General features: G+C 34.2%; 2 protein-coding genes across 9 annotated transcripts in view; one reads left to right on the top strand and one right to left on the bottom strand.

Moving 5' to 3' along the window:
• NBEA (neurobeachin) overlaps positions 1-26,142 on the top strand; it is a 727,838-nt gene that overhangs the window by 488,142 nt on the left and 213,554 nt on the right. For 7 of the 8 annotated variants that reach the window (XM_031960710.1, XM_031960705.1, XM_031960707.1 and 4 more), the window contains one exon: positions 20,243-20,379. In XM_031960710.1, coding sequence (XP_031816570.1) covers positions 20,243-20,379 — 137 coding nt within the window. Of the gene's footprint in view, positions 1-20,242; positions 20,380-24,553; positions 24,788-26,142 lie in introns of those variants that run through there. The other variant, XM_023499621.2, reaches the window with a different exon arrangement.
• MAB21L1 (mab-21 like 1) lies at positions 22,136-24,585 on the bottom strand. The gene has a single exon (XM_003764514.4). The coding sequence runs from the start codon at positions 24,067-24,069 to the stop codon at positions 22,990-22,992; it is 1,080 nt and encodes a 359-aa protein (XP_003764562.1). The 5' UTR covers positions 24,070-24,585; the 3' UTR covers positions 22,136-22,989.

The following is a 26,142-nucleotide window of genomic DNA, read 5'->3' as shown; positions in this document are numbered from 1 at the left end:
ACTTGCCATGTGACCTTCTGCATCTTCCTAAGACAATTCAAATGGAAGCAATTAAATTTGGTTTAATAAGGCCTTAGAAGGAAATCTAGCTAGTAAACCCCAAGATATCTTTGGAGGATTCAGAGTTGCAAAAGTGGGGGGGGGGGGAGAGCTTTTAAGAGTATCTATAGGTAAGGGTATGATACTCTGTGTGGATAGATGGAAGGAAGGAGGGGAGGACAAAGTAAGACAACCTAAGAAGAATCCAAGAAATTTCTGACTTCCTGGGCCAGTTGGTCTGAGTAAAGTACAAATACATTAAGGCCAAGTCTGTAGAACCATCAGATTATAAACCCTGGAAGCACCTAGGGTTGGGAGGAAGCCTCAGCCTTAGAATCTTAGAAACAGTCAGTGTGGAAGAACAAAATTGAAAGACCTTCCACTGGTGAAAAATGGCAAGCACAGTTGTGGTGACCAGATGCTTTCTGGGTCATACTGCTGCTTCTGGGGGAAAAAAGCTACCATACACCTGGTGAGTGTAGTGCAAAAGAGAGGGCACCCTGCTGGCTGTAGGCACTCACAAAAAAGCAGAGTCCCTGGTTTCAATCCAGGGTAGAGAGGACAGCTGTAGTTTATAATCACTGGAGGGACTGTAAGCATGACAGTGACTTAAGAGTACAGAAGAGAATCTAAGACTGAGTCCGGCTATGGACCTTAAAAAGTAACAGTAAGAAGGATCTGATGCTTGGGGCATCATTTCCCTATCTCAGAACTAGAACTTGGACTGCTAAAAATAAAAAAATAAAATAAGTAAAAATGAGCAAGCAAAGGAGAAAGAATCCAACCATGGATAGCCATTATGGGGATACAAAAGATCTGGATTCATATTTAGAGAAAGATATTGGAGTTTTAAAAGTCACTCCTTTTTCAGTGAAAAATGTCAAATGCTCCCAAGCACAAGATTTCCTAGAAGAACTTCAAAAGAATTTTTAAAATCAGAGATATCAAGGAAAAAAATAGAGGAAAATAAGAACAATCCAAGATAATCAAGAAAATTAGAAAAAGAAATTGAAATAGAGAACCAGAAATTTAAGGAAGAAAAATCCTGAAAACTAGATTAGGCATTGAGAAGCTAATAATGTTCAAAGACATAAGGAAATAATAGAAATCAGAAGAATGAAAAAATAGAAGACAGTATGAAACTTCTCATAAAAAAAATACAGACACACAACTGATCTGGAGAACAGATCAAGGAGAAATAATAATAAATGAACTGCCTGAAAGTTATGATAGATTTTTTTTAAAAAGAATCTTGATACAGTATTACAAGAAATTATCAAGGAAAGTTGCCCTGAAGTTCTACAATAAGAAGATAAAGCAGAAATAGAAAAAAGCCAATGATCTCCACTGAAAGAAGTACTAGGAAGAAAACTAACAAGAGTATTGTAGCCAAATTTAAGAAGAGACAACAACAACAACAACAACAAACTAACTTAAATATCATGGATACATTAAGCATTCACAAATTCCAGCAGCCACTACATTGAAGGACTTTAGAACTTAATATATTATACTTCATGGAGCAAAAGAGGTGTAATTACAACCTTGGATAACATATTCAGCAAAGTTAAATATAATCCTGAATGGGGAAAAAAAATTATATTTAACAAACAGAAACAGCAGAACTTAAGGAAAAAATTTGATGTATAATATCCAGAAGAAATATAAACATTAAAGATCAAGTATAAAGGACTCAAAGTGAAATTCTGTACCTCTTATATGTGAAAATACTGTTTTTATGACTGATTTTTTTTTTTATTTCAGTTTTTGGAAAGAAAGGTTTGGGTTGAGCTATTTATGATGGGGTGATTCTAAAAAATAAAATAAAACTGTAGGAAGAGGAAAAGAAGCAATTATCTGAGGTAGTGTTGAAACTCATTGGAAATAAGTTGGGGAAGAAATAACATATTTTGAGAATGTTAATAAAAGTCTTCTGAATTCAGAGAGAAAAAATTGGGCAAGGAGATAGGATAGAAGAAAAGATAATGGAGGGATTCTTGAAGGGATTGCTAGGTTAAGGAATAGAAAGGCAAGGTAGCAGGTACAAATAAAGCAGAAGAATAAGGAGTGACAGAAATAGTATGAAAAGGAAAATGAAGTAAAATAGGGAAGAGAAAAATACACAAGTAATTGTAGCTTAGAATGTGAAAGGGGATGAATTTACCCATAAAGTGGAAATTGATCATAGATTAAAAATTTGAATTAAACAATCTTAATATTATTTATGAGTAGGAATAAAGAAAGCCAATGTATTTTCTTAAATGACAGATTTACCCAACTAATCTGTTTAGGTAATTGCATCCCAATTAATTTAATTTAAAAATTATCTTACTGAGTTAGAAAAAAAAATTATTTTGAAGATCAAAACATCACAGATTTCATAGAAATCAGGGGAAAAGGCAGGGGAAGAAGGAAGCAGATTCAGTTGTATTAGACTTTAAATCATATAAAATGAAGACATTGTTGAAACATAAAATGGATAATTTTAATTATTTTAAATTAAAATTTTATGGTGCCGATTAAATCTGGGCAGCCAAGACTAGAAGGAATGCAGAAAATTGGGGGGAGGGTTTCATAGATCAATTCTCAGGTAGGATGTGATTAGGTTGGAATATTGCTGTGGTATAGAAAATGATGAGATGGTTGATTTAGAAAAATCATGTAAAGACTTGAATTTAGGAAGATACCGGCTACCTTTAGACAAACATATGTTTACAGATGTATCTATATGTATGTATATTCATATGTGTCCACATATATATACATATAACACAGACGTACAATTAAGGTTAGATAAGTTGGCCACACAGCTAGTAATTGTTTGAGGTTGGATTTAAACTTGGGTCCTCTTGATTCTAGGGCTGGTATGCCATCTGCTTGCTGTACCACCTAGCTGCCTCCTCCTTTTTTGCCTATTAAGCTTTAATAAATGTCATGATTCTTTATAATAATAATAATAAATGACTTTATAAATAGGTACATAATAGTATGTTGGTTTTTAAAATACTAAGTTGTTTTTATCTCATACCTGTTGATGGCTAATTTTAAAATATTTTAATGTAATTTAAGTGATTAGTTACATGGTTTTATACTTTGAAAATTGTTCATTTTTATGTGATATATGAATAGATCAAATGAATCACTTAAATAATTTTGTTCCAGTTAGTTGAAAACTTATCAGTTTTAAAATCAATTATGTTAAAACAATTATACGTCTCATATATCTTTAATTTTTTTTTGAAGTTTTCAAATTACCACAAAGATGTCAATTCTGCATGATTATAGAATAGTGTTTAAAATTTTTTCAAAGCTACTTATCTTAAGAGACAAGTCATATATGTGATTATTAATGGCTTCTTTAGTGAACTGCTACTCTAATTGAATACTAAAGATATACCAAATAAGTAGTTATAATATTCATAATACTATATTCTACTTATTTTCATTGCCTTTATTTTCTTTCTAAAAATTTTAGTGTCACTGAAGCATAATTACAGTTATGATTTCCTCAACCACCTAATATTGAAATAGAATATTAATTCACAAACATTTTAGAGGTGATTTCAGACAGAAATGGCTATATTTTATTTTTGATTCAGGTTTGGCTTCAAGAATGTGGTTGGTTGGTGTTATAAAATGATGCATAATAAATTTATAATTTGTTTACTGTGTGAAGTTAAAAATTAATGATATTCTTCAATTGATGGAAAGATTCTGGGTCTCATACATGACATACAGTTCATTTGTATTAGAATGATATTTTTCTTTAGCACATCTGTCAACAATGAGAAGTAATATTGTAGAAGTGCATTTCATCTGAAGTATAGATGAAGTTTATCAAAATATAGTTTTTATAAGTCCTCGAACTATAACTAAAGTACAGATGTCATTGAAAATTATAATAATAATAATAATAATAAAATTTTAATTATAATAATGATAATTCTTTGTTTTTCTACTAAGGGCAGAACACTGGGCTTGTAACCATAAAGACTCATCTTCATGAGTCAGGTACACTCAGACAAGGACACTAGTTGTGTCGTGGGATAAATCACTGAATTTTGCTCTGTTTCTTATTTGTAAAGAGAAGCTGGAGAAGGAAATGGCAAAGCACTTTAGTAACTATGCCACAAAAACTCCAAAATATTCATGAAGAGTTGAACATGACTGAAATGATTGAACAACAACAATTTTAATGAATCTGTGATTTCATCATGTGATAAATATTTTCTGTATCTTTACGGTTTAGAACCTAGTCATTCCTTCACATTCTGTCCCAAGTTCATTATCTATATTCTTTCATAGATCTTCTGAAGAGATGCTATCACCTCAGTGTGCTAGAGGTCTTACTCTAGATTCTTTTCATATTAGATGATTACCAATGTAGCAGTTAGACTTTTGATCTATTCCCCTTTCACTGTTACTGTGTAATTCTCCCATTTCCTGTAGATTTTACCTTTATAATATCTCCTTTCTTCTTTTTATATTGCTCAGTACCCTGGTGGCGGCCATCATTCCCCAATGGCTGGACTATTATTATAATAGCTTTCTGATTGGTCTTCCTGCCACGTCTTTCCTTCCTCCATTGCATCCTCCACTCAGCTTTCAGTGATCATCTTTCTTTTCTTTTTTTTTTTTTTTAAGAACTAGAATAGGTCTCTCCAGGTTATATGACTTGTCCAAGGTTACAACTATCAGAAGCAAAATTTGAATCCAAAAGTCAGTTTGTCCTCCCTATATGACACCAGTTCCTCTTTTTTTTTTTTTTTTAAATGACTTGTTAGTCTTCTGTTTTGTTTTGCAGGCATTAAGAATTTCTCCTGAATGTAATTCCTTTTCTTCTTTTAATTTTTTAATTTTATGGTATTTTCTTTCCTTGAAACTGAAATCATTTAAAGGACTTTTACACCTTAAGTTTACCAACTAATCTTTAGTTGTGTTTTTTCTGCTTATACATGTATATTAATTTTTTTAATACACATTTCTTTATGAATTGTGTTGGGAGAGAAAAATCAAAACAAAAGGGGAAAACCATGAGAGGAAAAAAATAATAAACCAGTGATCTTCTTAAAGTACAGGTCTGACCATGTCACCCACTACTTAATAAATGCCAGTGACTCCTATCACATTCAGTATCAAAAATACAACTCACTTTGGCATTCAAAGCACTTTATAACCTGACCTTCTCCTATCTTGCAGTGTTCTTGCACCTTCTCACCTACCCTATATTCAATCCAGGGATAGCAGCTTCTTTTCTGTTCCTTAGACATTCTATCTACCAGTTTTCAGCATTTTCACTGACTGTTTTCCATTTATGGAATTCTTTCTCTCCTCATCTTTGCCTCCTGATTTCCTTCAACTCAAATAAAATACCTGTAGAAAGATTTCCACCAGGAGTCTTTCTCGGTGCCTTCTATTTTGATTATCCCCAATTTACATAGCTTGTTTACATATAGTTGTTTGCATGTTCTTTCTCCCATTTAGATTTTTAGGTCTTTAATAGCAAGGAATGTCTTTTACCTTTTTTTGTATTCTCATTTTTTAGCACATTGCCTGGCACAAAGTAGACAATTAATAAATATGTGATGACTGGTCAAACACTTCTTAGATACTATTCTTAGTATCTTATACTTAGATACTATTGCCATGCTTCTTGGGAATGTAATAATACATAATTATTTTATTTAATGTACTTACATGTAATTGCCCTCCTTTCCTTTCAACCAGAAATCTATATATCCATGTAGTGTTAATAAAATATAGAGATGACAGATTCCTGGCCAGAGATGGAATATATCTAATAAAGGCTTATAAAAATTTTCCAAATGTTTTACAGATCTAGGCCAGAGAGTTTAAACTAAAAAAGGTTTTTGTTTATATTTTGTTTAGAAAAAAGATAACCTCAAATTCTATAGAGCAAAATGCATCTGGGAATTTAATCCCAGGAAAGATGGGAGATGTTCAAGAATGAAATTCTGAAGACATAAAAAGAAACATTTATCTGAAGATTGATAAGGATTCATAGTGGACTCATTAGCCACCTTAGACTTTTAAAAAATATCAGATTTAGAAATCAAGATAAGAAAAATATAACATCATGTAAAAATAGTTTCAAGAATGTTGAAGCTCAGTATGAACTGAGGTTAGCAGAGCAGTACCTTTTTGCCTTAGCCAAAAGAGGTTTTAGCTACATCAATTGCCATACCCTGTTTCTGTCTTCACAAAATCGGGCATACAATCCTTTTTCTTCTTTGACACTGCTACCATCCTGGTGCAGGCCATCATCTTACATATGTATAATTTCAATAGCCTGCTGTTTTAGTCTCTCTCCTTCAAGTTTCTCCCTACAATCCTCAACTGCTCCCTTCAGCCTTCAAATTAACCTTCCTAAAATACAGGTCTCACTATGTCAGCCTTCCCCTCCTCATCAAGTGGCTTCCTATTTCCTAAAGAATCAAATATAAATTCTCTGTTTGGTTTTTAAAGCCTATCCTCAATTAACCCCTTCCTACCTTTCTGATCTACTTATTCCTTATTCCTTTCCCATTTATTGTATAATCCAAAGATACAGATTTCCTTTCTTTTCTTTGAATATGACACTCCCATTTCCCAACCACAGGCATTTTCGGTAACAATCCTATCTTCACATCTTGACTTTCTTCAGATCTTAGCTAAAGGTCTATTTTCTTTAAGGAACATTTATTTCCTAATTCTTTAATTCCTCTCTCCAGATTATCTCCAATTTACTTTGTCTATTTTTTTTTTTTTTTTTTTTGTAAATAGTTGTTTGCATGTTGTCTCCATCCTTGGATTGTGAACTTGAGAGCAAGAACTGTTTTTATGATTTTTCTCTTTTGCTTTTCTTTATATCATCACTTAGCACAGTACCTAGCAAATAATAGGTACTTATGAATGTTTCTTGTTTTTTAAACTAGAAAAGCTGGTTTGATATATTAAAATGGGAATTGTTTTTATCTTGAATTAGATAGCTTTTAAGGTCTCTGTCTCTCTTAAGGAGTCCCAAATGCTATAATTCTGTGAAAAACTTGACCTGTTTTTAATCACATACATATAGCAGGACGCAGCATTTTTTTTTTTTAACCAAGATTCTCTCATCTCATTTCTTCCTTTTGAAATCCTACCCATACTTTCAGATCTATCTCAAATGCTATTTCTTTTATGAAGTTTACTTTGATTATTCCTGGGGGGGGAAGTGATCCCTCCCCTCTTTGAGTCTTGTGAGACATAAATCAATCATATGCAAATATAAGACACTCAGATATTCCTTGAATGAATGGATATACTAAAAGATAAAGTGCTAGAAAGGGACTCTGTTAGGAAGAAACTAGAAGATTTGATACCTATTCAACTCCTAGGATCTAGTGGTTAACAATAAAATTGCAGAAGATGTAAATACAATCTCTGGAAAACTAAAAAAAAAATTTTTTTTAAAGACAAAAGTTCAATTATGTCATTAGGAGCAGTACTGTAATGGGCTGAAGCTCAAGTTGATGCACTGAGGTCCCAAGCACATGAGGCTAAATAGTAATTGAACCATACTCTATTAATATAATGCTTGGAGAAAGAATGGCCCCCCCTGCCCACTCTTTGTGCAAGTCCTGATGTGTTGTATAGGAAATGACCATTTTGGTGGGTGGAGGCAGAGGGGCAGGGAGAAACACGGTTAGAGACTGCTGGAGCGGTCCTGTCGCAGCTGCCCACATTGCTATCACTATCCCCCTTCACCTCCACAAAGAATAAAGATTGAAGATTTTCCCTTAACCTGAATTCCTGATTCCTACTGATTTTAAAATATGCGGTCATCCCACAGCACCTCCATGCACTTGATTGAAAAGAGGATAATCATCATTTTGGATAACTTCAGATTTATTGTCTATCTTATTTCTTTTAATATTTACCTAGTACATAATCTTTTTCTCTCTTTATGTCCTAAATTCAGAGAACACATTTTCTCTTGAGCTTTTGAGCTGCTTGCCCATGAAACCTGCCCTTTTTTGGCCAGCAAATTTTAGGGAGCTCTTGTGTTTTTTCCAAGTCTTTTATAACATTTTTATCATATGTTGATGTTCACATATATTTACTACACTTAAAATAACAACATAAACATATAGTTAAAGCATCATTAACTTTGCAGCAGATAATGAATTAAATTCGTGGCATTATTTTTGAGTAACTTTTTAGGCATTTTATATATTAAATAAATAACATATTATTTACAATAATTTACAGTATTATTTTAGAGTGATTTCCAAATTTTTCTTTTGCTACTTCTACTGGGGTAGGATGGGTGTCAGTATGAGTGTGTGTTTTCTTTATTCCTTCTTAATAGATTAAATAATTTTAAATTTACTTTTCTTTTCACCCCCAAAATCTATCCCTCTCATGTATTCATTTCCTCCTGAGAAAGCAGGAAAAATAAAACACATTAGAAACACATGTAATTAAGCAAAAAAAATTCCTGCATTAGCCATAAACCAAAAAACAAAAAAACCCTCGATCTTCATTCTTTACTACATTATCTCTGTCTGGAGATGGATAGCATGTTTCATCATGAAATGATAAGTATATTTATAATCTTTTTTAAATGTTATTACTAATAATAGTTACATAGTATCCTTGAAAACACGAACCTCAAAGAGACAAAAGACTGAAAAATTTATTGTGGCACTTTGAGCAAATTATTAGAATAGCATGAAATGGAATAATTCTTGACTTTTAGGACATATTTCACAGTCAAAGTTGAGAGCTAGGCTATTATATGGATAATTTGGTCAATATAAACAGTTAATCTGGATAACATAGGCCAAAAGAACAATATCATCTTTCAACTGTAACGTTTTCTTTGCCTGAATTCACCAGATAATTATCTCAATTATCTAGTTTTATGTAAATTCATTAATTAATAAAATTATTGTTATATAAATTAATTTTAAAATGATTTTTTTAAACAAGATGTTATACTGGGCACCTTAGGCACAAAAATATGCATAAGGAATGGGCCACTTGTCATCAAAGAACTTTTAATTTAATGTGGGAGATCATACAAGTATAAAAATAATGAAATTAGAAGTTAATAGTTGTCATAACAGTGGTAAAGCCAAGGTTGTAATTCATATAAGTTTTTCATTGATTGTATTTACATCTTCTGCAATTTCATTGTTACCCACTAGATCCTGGGAGTGAATAGGTATCAAATATTCTAGTTTCTTCTTAACAAGAGTCCTTAGTTTCTAGCACCTTATCTTTTAAGTATTATGTTCATTCAAGGAATATTTGAGTGTCTTATATTTGCCTATGATTAACTTATGTCTTACGGGATTCAGAGATCATGGTGTTTTAGATTATATACGATTATGTTACCTTTAGTATTTGGAATAACCAAGTATTTATTGTAGTAAATAGTTAGGTAATCAAATAGAATGGAGAATTAAGACAAATATCTAGGCACACCAGGCCCATAGAGAGCTTTAACATGAAGTGTATATATATATAACTAAGGTAAATGCTTTTATAGGTTGTATATTAGATTGTTGCTTCTCTACTTCACTTTTCTTAAATAGAACTGAACTAAGGAAGAGAACCAGGCAAAATGCTGTGGAGGGGGAACCCTAAATAGCTCAAGATTTGTGAATATGAGTTCTATATAAGGGCACAATTGTAAAAAAGTAAATTTTTCAGAGAGAACTTGAATAATAAAAGAGAACTAATTAGAAATCCAAACAGTACCCAAAATGTTAATTAACATCTAGTTATCATATAGATTCAACTGTATTGGGGGTCAGATTATATCTTCTAAAACATACTTACTTTTGTATAATAAAAGCCTTATATTATCCTAATATAAAGCCTTATATTAGTCTTCTCCAGTACTACCATCATAAAGAAGTTTCATTATGTGTTTATATGTTTTCTAGAATTAGGAGCTTAAGACACAAGAGCCTAAGATTTTTTTTATCAGAATGTCTTTTAAACATTTTAGGTTCACTGAAACCCCAAATGCATTTTTGCCTACTTCTTTCCCCTTAATTTTTAAACCCATGTGTATTCAAGGGAAATTTAATCCATATGTTCCTTACTCACTCACACTTAACTCATCAAAATGTTGTTTTGTAAAAGCTATTTGATGTCCAACAAGTCTTATGAGCCTTTTTATAAGCCCCCTTTTTTTTCCTCTTTGAATCAGGAAGTTTTTTTGCCAGTCATAAATACTATTCCCAAAGGATTCAAGTTCAGTTTGAAACTTAGAACCCATAAAGTTCTAAAGTTGAAAAGCTACATTCTCTCATCCTTGCATCTAACAAATGCTATCTTTAAATTTCCAGCTTTAGGTTTTTAAAACCTTATGTGGGACCAAACAGAAATAATATAAGTACTGTCATCTGCTCAAAATATGGACAGAATTTGTTTCTGTTCACCAGGGATGCAAAATTAAACAACACTGAAAAATAATACTTTTTATTGCCCCTACCTTCTAACTCTTTTGGTAGTAAGTTGGTAAGGGCAGCTAACTACTAACAGTAGAAAGAATATTTCATTTGTAATCAAGTGACCTGTCTTGATTTTTGACTCTGTTAGTTAATACCTTAAGTCTATTTCCTAACCTGTAAAATGAGGATTATAATTTTATCTCACATCATGGTTTTCAAGGTCCAATTAAATAATTAATTTAAAGTGCTTATAAAAAATAAGACACTATATAAAGTAAGTTAGAGCACTTTCTGATTCTGGCATTAGAGGACCCTGGAGATCAAAGTTTATCACTAATGATTAGGACCTATGTGATTCTGAAAGCAAGTCTTTACTACCTAGAGAAAAGCCTCCTCAGCTGTAAAGTATAGGATTTGGTCTTGATGACTTCTGAGTTCTTTTCCACTTCTCAGTCTATAATGCTTTAAAAATATATTTGTACTTTGAGTCATTAATTTTTCCATTTGTACCTCCCCCAACACTTAGTACACAACTTTCATATAGTAAGCAATTAAATGATTTTTTTCATTTATTCTATGATTCTGCTAAGTTAATTATTAAAGGGAAGAAAAAGTAATTGAAATTTGCATTATTCATTGCTGCTACCCACAATAGTCCCTTAATAGCCTGAAAGACTTTGACTATATCTGAAGAAAGTGATTCAAAACATTTGTGGAAGACATTTTCTATCATTATTATTTAGAATTTGGCTTTTGAACTCTTCTTTAGCAACAGAAACATTTTCAGGGAAAATGCACTGAAAAATTTGATTGAGTGTTTACCCTTCCATGGACTCTGAGTTACATGTCTAGCCAAGGAAGGTGCCTAAAAGTACTTCAGCTAAGTACTATAGCAGAAAAGTCAAGTATTACATACTATTTGTTTAACCATAACCACTACACAAAGAACTACCCCCATAGACTTTGCCAATCAGTTCCTAGCTATCAGGCAATCAAGCTGGTGCCTAGCCTAGGGAGAAAAGAAAAAAGAAAAACCTAACCAAATCAAATTTCTTAATATTACTTCTGTTTTCAGTTAAATGGCATAAGGATTTTTAATAACCACCAAATGATTAAACTATTTTTGTCCTCTTTCAAAATATCTTGGCTTTCATACGTTCCCAAATAGCAAAGTTGTGATCAGGGTATTACTTAAGCAGTCAAGGAAACTGAAAAGTGACACAATCATGTCAGTCTTCTTACAGACTTATCTTCTTGTTTGAATATTATGTAAAGTTATATTTTTTCATGTTCTGTCATTGTAAAATAAATAGAAAATTGTTTTTTTCTGTTTAATCCAGTCAAAGAACATATAATTTGTCAAAGTAAACTATTATATAAAAATTTCAGTTTTCTAGGCTTTTGGGGGGAGGAAGTCTTTTCTATCCTAATTTTAAAACTTTTTCCAATATGATTTTATTCATAGAAGTTTAAACCATTTCCAGAAATTTATAGTACATAATCAAAGTTTTTGGTTTTGTCTTGGTTTTTAGTTTTTTTTGTTTTTTTTTTACATCAACAATTTATTTAATAAGGCATGCAAATTGGGGCCAGCTTTTGTTTAGCCCAGGGACCCAGAAGATCATAGTTCTTTGGCTTTTACTCAATTTTCAACACAGTACAAACGGTGAACAGGAATATATCAGTCAAATGGTAATTAAATTAGAATATATGCTGGCATCTCTTGAGACAGGGTTTTACAGAAAACATCTAAAGGACCCATAAGTGTTGAGAGGTGAAACTTAAAGAGTCATAAAATAGAGAGCTAGTCACAAAATGGAGGCACTTTGGTTTAACAGTTATAATTCCTTCCACTGCGAGTGCTCCAAGCAGTTTACAGATCTGCCAATTACCTTAAGAAAATTTGATCTAGATTGAGACATGGAAGATAGAAATAATCTACTGGCACAGACTTAAGTAGCAAGAGTCACCAGGAACAGTCTTAGAACTTTGTGAGGTGGAGCTATAGAATAAGGAATATAAGAAAGAAGTAATGCTTCATTCCCTACCAACGAGGTGTAACCTGGGGAGAAGGATTTCATGATAATAGGAGGATGGCCAAACAGCATTTCAAAGTTCCCTCCTTAGTTTACCAAGGAAGTAGAACAAAATGACTGGTCCAACCTCAGGCTATCTCAGATGTGTCTCCCTACAGTTTACCCAGCATGGTCTTAAGTTCTAAATGCTTCATTCACTCTGCTGGCCAGATAGGGATAGTAAGAGATGTGGAAACAAGGGAAATTTACATATCACCAAAATAACCAAGAAAATTTAGCAAACATGAACACCATGAAAAAAAAAAAAAGTAATGTGATAATGATGATCACTAAATAATATAAAGTCTCACTTTATCCTGGTAACCTACTCCCAATGGTCATTTAATTCACACACTTCATCTTGAGTCACAGAGGTCTTATATAGTCAACTGATCCATAGAAACATCTTTTCTTGGACATTTTGGAATAGGCCTCATTCTCAAGGCACTACTGAAAGAGGCTACTGCACAACCAATTTAAACACTTTGCTGTATAAATAAACACACACTGTATTAATAAAACAACATGTGTAATTTATTACTACCATATTCTGCATATTAGTGCATAAGAATTAACCAGTAGGGGATGGCAACAAGCATTTATTAAATATGTACTATGTTCCAGGTTCTGTGCTGAGTGCTTTAAAAATAGTATTTGACTTGATAATACTTTTTGGCAGCTTAATTTGAGATAATTTATGTTTTATATTTTATTAAATGCTATTTTAGTGTTCTAAGAGAATTATCACTTTTACTTGAGTGTACCACTACATCCCAATCACCCAAGTTCTAAATTTCAGTGTCCTTATTCTCTTTGCCTTCACTTTCACTTATCCCACACATCCAATCAACTGGCATATTTTATCTTTTCTATTTCCACAAAATTGCTCATAAATGGCCTCCTTTCTTTACTTAGGTAACCATCACTAAACTTTAGGTCCTCATCACTTCTCCTATAAATTATTGTAATAATTTCCTTTGTAATGTCTCTATCTCAAAACTTTCCCCACTAATCCAATATTGTCCATGTGATTTCACTAAGCATTGGTCTGATCATGTAAAACCTTTCCTATCTACTATAGTAAATTACAGTCTCTTCCTATTATCTTTAGGAAGAGGGGTGCTTAACCTGGGGTTCATAATTTTTAAAAATTATAATTTGATCACTCTTTCAATATAGTTTCCTTTGTAATGCTATCCATCTTATTTTATAAATTTTAAAAATATGATTCTGAAAAGAGTTCCATACGTTTCAATAAACTGCCAAAAAGATCCATGACACAAAAAATGTTTCAGAAGTTCTGGTCTAAGATTAAATATAAATTCCTCATTGTACTAATATTTAAAGCTTTTCACATACCGATGCTTTCCTACCTTTTCAGTCTTTTTACACATTATTCTTTTTTTGGGTCATATGATGTTTTGCTCCATTTCCCTTTTCTCTGATCCAAGTGACTAGAATGAATTCCTTCCTCACTTAGACCTCTTCCACATTAAGTGTTTTCTGAACCTTTCAGCTTCTACTTCCCTCCTTCCCAAAATTATATTGAATTAATTTTGCATATCTTGTATGTAACTCATTTTTCTAGATATCGTCTTTCCCATTTGCATGCTTACTTAGCACAGTACCTGGAACATATAGGCACTTAATTAACAAATGCTTTAGTAATTCTGAATTTATCAGTATCCAACTTGCTTATTTTTTTTATTAAATATATGATCAAAGAGATTTTTAGAGATCCCTCCTGTCACCCAAATTTGGCAAAGGATATGCACTAAAGATTTTTTTTTCCTCCACATACCAGATTTCCTGTGCTAGACATAACAAGAGTAAAACAGAGGCTCAGAATTGGAACCTGTCAGGTTTTGTTTTACCCTGAACCCTTAGCTTTCCTACTTTTCAAGATGAACAGTAAGTAAATAGGCAAAAAGGAGTATAATTTTAATCTTGAATAGGGAACATCATTTAAATTTTCTCATGTGGTAGAATGAACATCAAATTATAGCAATTTGAAAGATAGAGGGATACTGTGTTCCCCTTTACTTGTTTATTATTCTTTCTAGATAATAAGTTAGATAAGTTAGATGCTTTGAGAAGTGCACTAAGGCCTAAAAAGATGAGGTACCTTTTAAATATTTGATTTGCTTTGGAAGGTAGGGTAGTGAAATTAACTACTTTTGATTACTTTATTCAGTATCAGTTGACTAGGTAAGAGTCTGTTAGTACTGCCTAATAAAAGTAGAGGGGTATTAGCTTATACAATCATAAATTTAAAGCTGTAAGAGGGACCACAAATGTCAGTCTTAAACTCACATGTAAAATCTACCCCCAAAAAAATCACACAGATACATAAATAGTATATTTTAGGGAGTCAGTGGATTCTTTGACAAAGTTTTTTTTTTTTTTCTGGAGGCCTAAAATTTTAAGTATGTGGACATGAGTTCCTTATTTCTTGACTATATAAGGGCTAAATCATAATCATGTTTTACCTAGATAATTTTTTTTACTTTTTTAATCAGCAACATTCTTTAAAAGTGAAAAAAGCTTTTCTGGGTCATTTTATTAAGATAATTTTTTTCCAGGAAGAGAGTTTTAGCTATTTGAGAATCAGAGCAAGGAGATGGGCCCAATAGACTTATAAAGCTGGAATCTTCAGTTTATTTTAAAGATTTCCCACCAGCCTCCTTCTCTTTCTCCTCCTCCTAACAAACAAGCTAATCCATATTTTTAGATGGTTCAATATTTAATTTTAAGCTATATTGAAAGTGAGCTCCTTTTGATCAAGAAATACATATATGCACACATTTTTCCCCCTTCTTTGCATTCCCGTCTTGACATAGTACCTGACACAGACCAAGTACTTAATAAATGATAGCTGATTGATATTAAAGCCTTTGGACCTTATTTAAAAATACAGTTACCTAAATACTGTGATCTCTTAGGCCTATGGAATAAGAGAATTCCTTCCAGCAATGCAGATAGCAATCATCTTTTACTTGCATGGGCACAAGGAGATTAAATAACTAGCTCAGGATCACAGAATTAGTAAATATCAGAGGAGGAATTTGATTCAGGGTTTTCCTGACTACAGGCATTATTCTCTATCCACTTTACCATTTCCCCCAAGGGAGTTTTGAAATAATGCTGTGAATTTAAAATATGATGTTTAGTTTCCTAGAAATATTCATTTTAGATGTTCTATAGGATCCAACACTTCAGAACCCCATGGGCCATATTGCCATAGTTTTTCTTGGCAAAGTTACAGAAATGGTTTGCTGTTTCCTTCTCCTGTGGATTAAGGCAAACAGAGGTTCAATGACTTGAATAGAGTCACAACTAGTAAGTAAATGAGGATTTGAACTCAGATTTTCCTGACTTCAGGTCCCTTGTTCTTTCCATTGAGCCATTTAGCTGCCTCAAGTTAAACATATTAATCCTAAAAAACAACAAGTAGCATAGATTTATGTAAATTAAAATTTTCATAATTTTTTTTCTTCATTCTTTTTTTTAAGTATGGAGGCAACCTTATCTGGCAACTATCATTTTCTTAATTTTATCCCTTTCCTAGGGTGAAATTGTTTCCCAAAATTTATATTCTTTGACATATTGCTAAAACAAACTAAGTTTTAAAAACTAAAAAATTCACAGGGAGGGAATCCATGTAGCAGTTTATCATTGTCATAAAGATTAATTTGTAATGTTCTATGCAATAAATATATCTTCCCCCCCATGTGCTTTCTTATTCGCCATGTATTTGCCACATCAATAAGAATTTTTTCTATATTAAAAAAAATTCTTCTTAGCTCTTACATTTTCTGAAATTCAATCACTGAGATAAAAATTGAGAAGGCCAAGGACAGTATTTGCTAATTCATTTTAAATTTCATCCTTTTTGCTTTAGTAATTAATAATAGTTATTAAAACTTTCAATTCACATTGTCCTTATTGATTTAAATTTGAATTTTTAAATATCAAATTATTAGGAGGAAACTACTAAATTTAGTCTCCTGATTTTAAAAGTACTTTTCAAACACAGATTTTTTTTTTAAACAGCTTACCTATCTTTTCAGTATATCTGACTAATACTTCCCTCAACAGATACAAAACATGTGTATTAATTTACCAAACTGTATTTAAAATGAAGTTCAAGGTCTCAACTAACTTTAGAGCCTTTGGGACTTAATATTGAATTTCTGGATTTTTTGTTTGTTTTTTATCATTCATTTCCTTTTCAAAGACTGATCTTTGCTCAAAAATACTTGTTAAACGACAATGTAACGAAATCTGTCTTTTGTTCAGCTGCATAAAATAATATAGGGCAACTCTCTTTAAACCACTGAATTCTAGGAGGGACCAATATCTTTTGCTTCCATTTCAGGTGGGAGATTGTAATCCTTGAATTATAGTGCAATGGGAGGAAGTTTTAGTATTATATATTTGTATTTCTGTACCTACATACTATTTGTGTAAAGATGTACTGAGTAACTATTTTTTGTATTTGTATATTTGTTTTTATTATTATTACAACAGTGGGAACAGCAATGAATATATTTAGGTTCAACTCCCAAACCACAGTAAAAGATTACATTTGTAGGCATTCATTTTACCTTTCTAGATTAGAGTGAGCCAGAATATCCTCTGCCTAGTTCTAGGAAATGGTGCTCTTTTGTTTTTAATGAGCATTTATATTTGGAGGGGCTTCCAGAACTTCCAGATACTCAATTAAAGAGCTGCAGTTGTTATTATAGTTTTTATTATGCAAATGGTTGGATGACCCATGAAAGTGCTAAAGTTATTATAGTTGATATTATTATTATTATTATTACTATTATTATGCCTTATGTAAACAGTTCAGTATCAGATCCTTAAAACCCAGAGACTCCCCTAAAGAAGATTAAAACATAATCTCTCTATAGCAATAGTGGATTAACTTCATTTTCCCTCACTAGTTTGCTCCCTGAATGTTGTAACTAAAAGACTCAGTGCTCTTTAAATATTCTGTGATACAGGAAGCTGTAATTGGAGATTTCCAAAGGACAAGTGTAAAAATTATACACTATTGAAACTAAATGTTTTATTTTGTTGTTTTCTTAAAGAATGACTTCCTCAGAGACCTTTCAAAGCTAGCACTTCTTCAGAAAATGTTTTAACCCCTTAAAACTAAATCAGTTAAATGTGAAGGAACCTCTTTCTTATTTCTATAATGCAAAATTCTGAGTTGAAAAAAATTGTTCTCATTAAGAGTTATTGAAAATGTGCACTTTAGTAATTTTATCTGCTAATTAGAAAATCAAAAAAGTATAGTTAAATATTATTTTATAGATTTCCTATTATTGTAGATATTTCTTTTAAAAATTAAAACGTTCACTGATTTTCCCAACTTAGATTAAAGACTTAACATTTATTTTTTGGACTTAATCAGAGGATGAAATTATTCTTCCTAGAAGAAATTTTTTACTCTTTTTTTGTGAACTTCCCCGAGTGACCAAGTGACAGTTCTCTGCATAAAATCAGACATCACCGACCAATTATGGGGTCTTCTGAAAATTAGCAAGGACTAGAAAGATTTATTGGGATTCCTTTTCTAACTAAATCACTTCAACCTTCCCCCCCAACACACACACACCTTTCCCCAAATCCCAGCCTTCGTTTCTTTTTTTTTTTCTTTCAGAGAACCCATTAGTCAAGTGCATAGAAAGAAAATTCCGTGGCCTTCTTGAAGTAACCTGGGTGCTGAAGAGTTAAAGGAGGGGGGATGGATGGTCTATTTAGAGGGGCAAATGGATCAGCAAATCAGGGAACTGCTGTCTGTACGAATCTTTCAATAAACACAAAGAAGGGGAGCCTGGGGAATAGAAACCCAAATCCACTTGTAATCGTACAAGAGAATCAGGCATAATTACTTGAGCAGCCTAGATTAAGATTGATGAGCCTTTAAAGTGGCGCTTCGGATCGATCGCCTTGCCCTTTGGAAAGAAAAGCGTTGCTGGGCCAAGGTGGATCTCGATTCTGCTTGGCTCCCACAGTGGAAATAACGGAAAGAAGATGGAAGGGAAAAGGGAAAATGAACCCAGCCACCAGGCGCATGTGATCCACATCAGCTGACTAGGGTCAAGAGGCTATGCTGGCTTATTAAGGGATAGAAAACAATAAAATGAAAGAAAATAGAGTTTGCGTCAATAGTATCCAAACTGTCACCATCAGAGGCTGAAAGCTGTCACTGAAACAGTTTGTTTCAGATACTCCTTTACACAGAAAATAAATTACTCTCGTCTTTTCTTTTAATTCGGCAAAGGAATTGACACTTTGCTGTGCAGTAGAATCGCAAATTGAGTGTTAAACCAAAGTAAAACATAAACAACGTGACAGATATCATGATACGGGGCTAATTCAGTCTATGTGCTTATTGTGAAAAGGGGGGAATGAATTAAAAGGCAGGCAGTGCAGGGATCGGCTCCCTCCTCCCTGAGACTGCCAGCCCCAAAGCTACTTGCTGCCAGAGACCTTGGAGCAAGGCTGGGACAAGCACACTCCCGCGCGCCCCCTTTCCCTTTCCCCGTCCCTGCTTTACCCCACACCCCAGGCCACGTTCTCTCTTCCCCCGCCGGCTCCTGGAGAGCTTGGGGCGGGTTGGGGTGAGAAGGGAAGAGGCTGGCTTGTTGCTAGTACGGGGCACTTTATGAGATGAAGTTGAAGCTTTGTTCGGGAGGAAGCAGGCCGAGTTCTTAGACACAGTAGCAGAAGAGTTACCTGGCGCCAGAATCAGAACTGGCTTCCAGTTTACGGAAGTGTGTATCTGTGTGATAACTTCTGTAACCCCGTTACACCTTTTTTCAATTCACGAATTCCCTACTTGAGCTGATCTCTGGTCCGTTGAATCAAAAGCCCAAACCGTTCCTCCCCACCTCCCGCTTGTTGGACTGCACACTTTCAGAAACCCTTTTGGCCCTAAATCCAGCTCCCTCTCCCTGAAAAGTAGAAACCTCGAGAGTGGTCTCAGATGGTTTTTCTGACCAGATTCTTATTAAAGTTTCTCCTCAGTTTTCAGCCTCTACTAACTCCCCAGGAAGCTGATCTCTGTTAGTGGTTTCATTATTTTATAAATGAGATATCTCACTTCACAATTACTTGCTACTCTGAGATCAATTGAAATTAACCTGACTTTGCTAAAAAGATGCAAAAGCCTAATACAAGGGCTTTCCTCTTTAGTCCCTTTTCCCCAGCCCCCTCTCCTTGGAGTCCCTTGAGAAGCTCAGCTTTCTCAACCCTGGCACCATTCTGCATAATCCTGTGTCCCTGGGATAAGTGACCATCCGAGGCCTTCGGAAAGACTGAGCTTTCATTGGAAAATGTGTGTGCGATGTCCCCCAGCGCCTTCAAAGTAGATAATGCTGGCCACTTAGCCCAACCGTACAGTAGTTCCAGGGGAAGTTTTGCACTGCTGAGAGGCAGCGTTTGGTGTTTTACAAAATGATAATTCATTCTGAGACTAATGATAGATTAAGGGGTAAAAACTGTTTAGATTTTTTTCATACAGGCAGGGTTCCCCTGAATTGTGGAAAATGATATAAGGTACCATTCTATTAGCCAAACCTGTAGTATGTAGGGGTACCCATACTCCCGGACAGCAAAGGCTTCGGCTACTTGGTGATCGTATGACACCCTGTACTTGTCTTGCAGGCCCCGTGGTCCTCAGCACACCAGCTCAGCTCATAGCCCCTGTGGTAGTGGCCAAGGGGACACTCTCCATCACTACGACAGAAATTTACTTTGAGGTAGAGGAAGATGATCCTGCCTTCAAGAAGATCGACCCCAAAGTGAGTACACATACTGCACAGGACCCGTTGACACCGTTAGTGAATTTGTGGCTTAATTATTACATGGATGGAGGAGAATGTTGGCGGACTAAGGGGTTTTTGTTATTGTTTGTTTTTAATAACCAGTAAAAAGGAAAAGAATGGAGTCTGCCTTTCTAAAGTGCAAAGGAAACGGGTGCAATATATCTGCAACTCTAATTCTTAAATTCGTGTGGAGGTGATGAAAGTCAAATATATTCATAATTTTAAATCTTCTATTACCACAACAGGAACATTTTTACCGTCTTTCAGTGAATGCCTTTGTATGAACTTGGGCAGATTTGGTAGTTAAGCCAATTGCCCTGAAAATCCCTAGGGGTAACTGCGATCTCATACTGTCTCAAAAGATTTGATGGGCTTTTCTCTAAGAATGGGTTTTAATTGTAATGCCTTTAATTCCCCACCCCTCCAAAAAAAAGTGTAAATAGAAGCAATGTGGATCATTTATTGAAAGCTTAAATTGCACCAAAGGAAAAAATAAAACCTTTGAAAATTCTACCTGTATTTTTAAATTGATTGTGTGTGTTCCTTAAAATAAGAATTACTAGTAGATTTAAACTTTTCCAAAAGCTTCAAAAAAAATGTTTTCCCAAAAAAAAAAAAAAAACTTGACTTTTACATTGTTTGATTTTCAGCATTTTTTTTTTATATATTTGTATATGAAATTGCAAAATGCTTGGTCACATTTAAGAAACAAATTATTGTATTTGGTTTATACAATTACTACTTTAGAAGGTTATGGAGAGGAATCTGGTATTAGGATTTGATTGAACCACAATACTTTGTTTTCTTTATTCAACTTTCTGTTTTTCATATTTATATCAATATATTTGTGAACAGAATCTTCTGTATTTGAGAAGAGAGGTAGGAAAGGAATCTTTTGCATTGGTTTGCAGAGATCTTTCATTAAAATCTTTCTCAAGAATAATTATTACAACATTTCAAAAATAAATTCCCAATAGTATTGGAACTGGGTTCCTAGACATGTCTAGTGTTAAAATTCTGACCAGTTAAATAAAATAATTATCACAGAATTGATCTTTCTGAAACAATATTTGACATACTAAAAATCATGAAGCAAATCTTTTAACTAGAGATCTACAATTGATTTGCTCTTTTCAGCACTTGTTGACTATAAATATTTAATTTAAGCAGGATATTTTTCAAACTCTTTTCTCTCACAACAAATCAAATAATTTCAGACACATTTTAATATTAAGTAATTTCTATTTGTATTGCATTTTGTCGGTGCCTTTAGGCATAGGCTGATTAAAGTTCTGATTTTAGGATTCTGCTGTCATTTTATCAAGCAAAATATTGTAGATCAGAAATAATCTTCATCTTATTATTACTAACTATACATCTATCAGTCATCTCCTTGATTCAAACGCTGAGATGGATTTCATAAAATTAGCCAGATTCAGTAACCTTTGTTTTAGTGAGTTAACTTTTCCTTAATATTCCTAATGAAAATCTAACTGGAATAAGAAAATCTTTTCTAGCGGGATTATAATTTTGATCACTAAAAAGTAATGCTGCTGATAATTAAAAAACTGACAGTTAATAATGTATAGTAAAAGTTGTAGTGGTTTTCATCATTATTTAAAATTATATTTTCTCTGATTATACTTTTACATTTCTGAGGTGTTAAAGAATGTGTAGGCTTAATTTTCAAAATGAAGCATAATAAATTTTCAAATAGAAAAAATTTCTGAGTTGAAACATCTTTTCTTTTACTTCATTTATTAGCTTGTAATTAAATAAAAACCAGCAACAGAAATTAAAATCTAATTCACAAAAGTAATAATCCAGTGTATTTCAAGTGCATTTTTTTCAAATATATAATTCAGATATTCAAGCGTTATTATATAAGCAGAATTCAAATTTCTTCTGAATATATTTAAATAACATTTCAAGTATATTTGTGGAATGTTAGAAATAGAACAAGCACTATATTTGAACAGAAATGTAAACTTTTAAGTTCAGACAATTTTAAAGACAGTTAACAAAAGTACCATGAGAAAAATCTACCTTTAAATGGTATCTCCATTAGCAGAGAATGTCCTGAAGTATCCAAAAATGGCATTTTAACTTCTGTTCACCAAATCACAAAACACCAACATCCACACTTTCAAAGACAATGTGAGATCACAATATTTGATACAAATTAAAATGTACATTAGACGTGTTTTCTGATGACGCATCCAAATATCATTTACTCACTGACAGAGGTACCTAAAATCACCAGAGGTTGTTATAATCCATTGATGTTATAGACAGGATAGTCACTAACGGGTTGTCTTACAGCCGAGTTGTTTCCAGGTGTTGCGGACTTTTCAGGGGAGACGAAAAATTCTTTGAAGTCTCTCAATACTCTCGAGTTTAAATTTTTCTCCCCTCCCTTAGTTCCCCTTTCTCCACCCCCACCCCCCCTTCATGATGCTTAAGAGGTAAATTCCTTTTTAATGACGCTATTGTTTGCATTGTCTAGTGGAATATCTGTGATTCAAACAGGAAGTTTAATTTTCATCAGGATTTGGGAATCGTTTCGGCCCTTATTAAAATTGTCCTCTAAAGTTTTTCCAAACTTTTAGGATTAGTAAGTATCTCTCTAGCCAGTCGCCACGTTTGTTTGGCAGCATTTTCCAGAGCTGAATGAGGTTTGCCCTGAAAGAGGTCTAAGTTTGGTAAGAAGTAGTGAGGACACCGCCTGCACTGTAAGCAGGATATAAGTTGCAGTAAAATTCCGTTGAGGCGATCGCCCAGGCAAGATTCGTCCCAATCCGATTCCCGGGGGTGCTTTTCACACTCGTATGAAACCAGAGTCTTCATATGGTAATTGTTCAGGGGCTGGCCTGGCAATTCCAGGTGTCGGTCACGTAAGGTTTTGAGAATGGAGAGGCATTTCTTTCTGCAGCCTCCCATTTGTAGTCTGTTCTCTGCTTCTGCGAACTGCAGGACCCAGGCATCGCTTTCCGCCGAACTCTGTTTGCCTGCTAGAGAGTGGCACTCCTTGGATAAGAGGTTGAACCCTTCAGCTTTGACCTCTGCTACCCTATTGGGTCCCGGCCAGGGGATATGGGGAAGTGGCCAGTGGGCAGCACTTCTTGGCCAGATCCCCGTGCACTTAAAAGCCGGGGTAATCTGCACCACGTATCTATCTCTTATTCTCAGTTTCACTTCGCTGGTGTCTGCCACCATCTTTACCACATCCCTATAACTACATTTATCCACTGCTTGAGCCACCAGGGTCTGGAATCTGGACCTGATTTTCCGAGCAGAGAGGTAACCGGAGGCTGTTATGAACTCCACCCATAGAGACATGCTCCTTTTACGCCCATCGCTTAACTTTAGCACGGCACATCCCGGCAGGGAACCATCATCCACAAAGTTGAAGACCCCCATTTGATTAAGATAAAGCACCACTTCAAATTCTGTGGGTGAAATGACCTCCAGACCCTCATAACGGTTGTCCATTTCATTGAGAGAACTGATGAAACGGGGCTCCTGCACTTCCACTTCCTTCAGTACATCGGAAACTACTTTGCAGACTTCTCGGATAGTTTTGGCGATGGCAGCTTTCCTGGCTTGGCATTTTTCATTGTAGTATTTATTCAGATGATAAACCAACTTGGCCTGGGCCGCGATCATGTTGGGGCAGAGATCCGGATTGTACACCGGAGTCTCACAATAGGCTGTGGGATCCAATGCGGCTGCTAAAGCTGGAGCCAACTTCAGAGGAGAAACAGGCTGCTGTCCTCCGAAACGTAACCCCCCCCAAAAAAAATCTTTCCAATGCGTTGTAGCTGTTGTTTCTCAGTTGCTGTTTTCCAGTTCCTTTTATCTTTGAGCTCAGCCGGTTTTAAAGGGAAAGATTACTTTTCCCCACCACCTCCCCCTGTCTGGCTCACTTTCTCTGTGTCTGTCTGTCTCTCTTCCTCTCCCTCTTTTAAAGAATCCGTGTGAGAGAAACGCATGGAGAGATCACCTTCCCAGCAATAAAAACAAAAGTTGCACTGAGACACAGAAAAGCTCTTCCAGTAGTCAAAATAATCAACTGTTTTCGTATTTATTTATGTTTTCCTGTAATCACAGTATGTGCCAGGCTGTTAATCAGATGGTGTAAAAGTGTTGGATGTCTGTGTGTGTTTGTGTGTGTGTGTATGTGTATGTGTGTGTGTGTGTGTATGTATGTCAGAAGAAGCTGCTGTTGGTTTGTATAAGAGCCCAGATGCACTCGAGTGGAAATTATAAAGGCAGGGCCAGGCAGGCGGGCGGCCAATCGCCACTGGGCTCGTCACCGCAGCCTACTTCAGCTCAAACCCGGTTAATTAATCCCCCCTCTTGGATATAGACACGCAAACCAAAGGTAGGAGGCTGCTGCCGGCAGAAAACCACCCAGGCTATCTAGGTACTTTTGGAAATCAAGAGGAATCTTAGCTTTGGTGTTACTTGAAGCATATTGACGTTTTTTGAAAGAACTTGGCAAAATCCTTCTCTTCTGCAATGAAACCCTGGTTGTATCTCTACGGCTTGAAATGTGACTGCAGGTGTATTTGATGGTCATCCATCAGTCGGTGAACTAGAAGGGAGTTTTATAGACAAATTCATTAACTCGCGTTTGCTGTCAGATTCTTTTTCTCCTTTTGACCTTGTAGATGTTTGTAATTTTTCAATTTTTCAATTTTCTTTTTAGATAGCAGGCATTTATGAAATAGCTTTTAAATAGCATTTTACATGTGCCACTGAATTAGATTTGTTTTGCTTTGTTTTTGAGTTATGGGTATTTGGTATACTCTTTACTCGACTCATTTGTGGCAGTTGAAACAAATCTTTAAAATCCCATTGTTAAAATGTCTGGTGATTTCTTGATTAATCAACTAAGTTAAAAAAAAAAAAGTTAGATACTTAGTAAACCTTCTCTCCCCCCCCAACTCAGTTTCTTGTCTTTTGTGATTGCAGGTTTTTCTCCATACTCAGTATGCTAAGTTATGTAATATATATATGGAAAATTTGAAAATATTTGAAAAATAAATAGCAAATTATTTTTCTTCATAGTTTATTTCAATATGAAGTTATTTCAAACTGTGTTGTAATCAATGTGGGCATAAGAGAGATTGCAGATATACTGGCATATTACTAACCTGACAGTTTGAAGTGTTGAAATTTGGGGTTTGATTGTATATCTGTATTTTAGGAACTATCTCTCAAGTATCCACTGTTGTAGCCTAACTGTGCAGAGTGCAAAAATGCCAAAAACTACTTTGTAGCATCTCTGCTTCCTTTAGTAGCCTTCAAAAGAAATAGTTTATCGTATGTTAAGATGAATCAAACGTCAAGAAAGAAATGTTTCATTTTGGTAATTTTAAAATAATTAAGATTTAATCATTAAAAGTTTTTAAAACTCAGAAAATAATAAAGCTTCTCTTATATAGCATTACCTTAATATGCTTAATGGTTTTCTTGTTTTGTTTTAGCAAAATGTATCAAAATAGAAGGAATACTCAATTGGGTTCTCCATTATATTTAAAAAGTGGGATGAATTTTGGAAATACGCAAACGAATTTCCACATTTTGCGGGAAGCTATTTTTAATTTTCTCTCCCAGTTTAAAATAGTTCATTTACGTCTTCCTCACAGACACCCTATTCTCTCCCCCAGCTCATTTATAGGTAATTGGTCTCAAGAGTTTCCCTATTTGTATTAGACTATTCCTACAAAACAA

The sequence above is a fragment of the Sarcophilus harrisii genome, chromosome 3 (genome assembly GCF_902635505.1).
Source record: "Sarcophilus harrisii chromosome 3, mSarHar1.11, whole genome shotgun sequence".
Taxonomy (NCBI): Eukaryota; Metazoa; Chordata; class Mammalia; order Dasyuromorphia; family Dasyuridae; genus Sarcophilus; species Sarcophilus harrisii.
The sequence above is the reverse complement of the archived record's forward strand: the minus strand, read 5'-3'. Positions and strand labels throughout refer to the sequence as shown.

Excerpts from the sequence above, each read along its gene's own strand:
- MAB21L1 (XM_003764514.4), bottom strand. The coding sequence starts at position 24,069 with ATGATCGCGGCCCAGGCCAAGTTGGTTTATCATCTGAATAAATACTAC.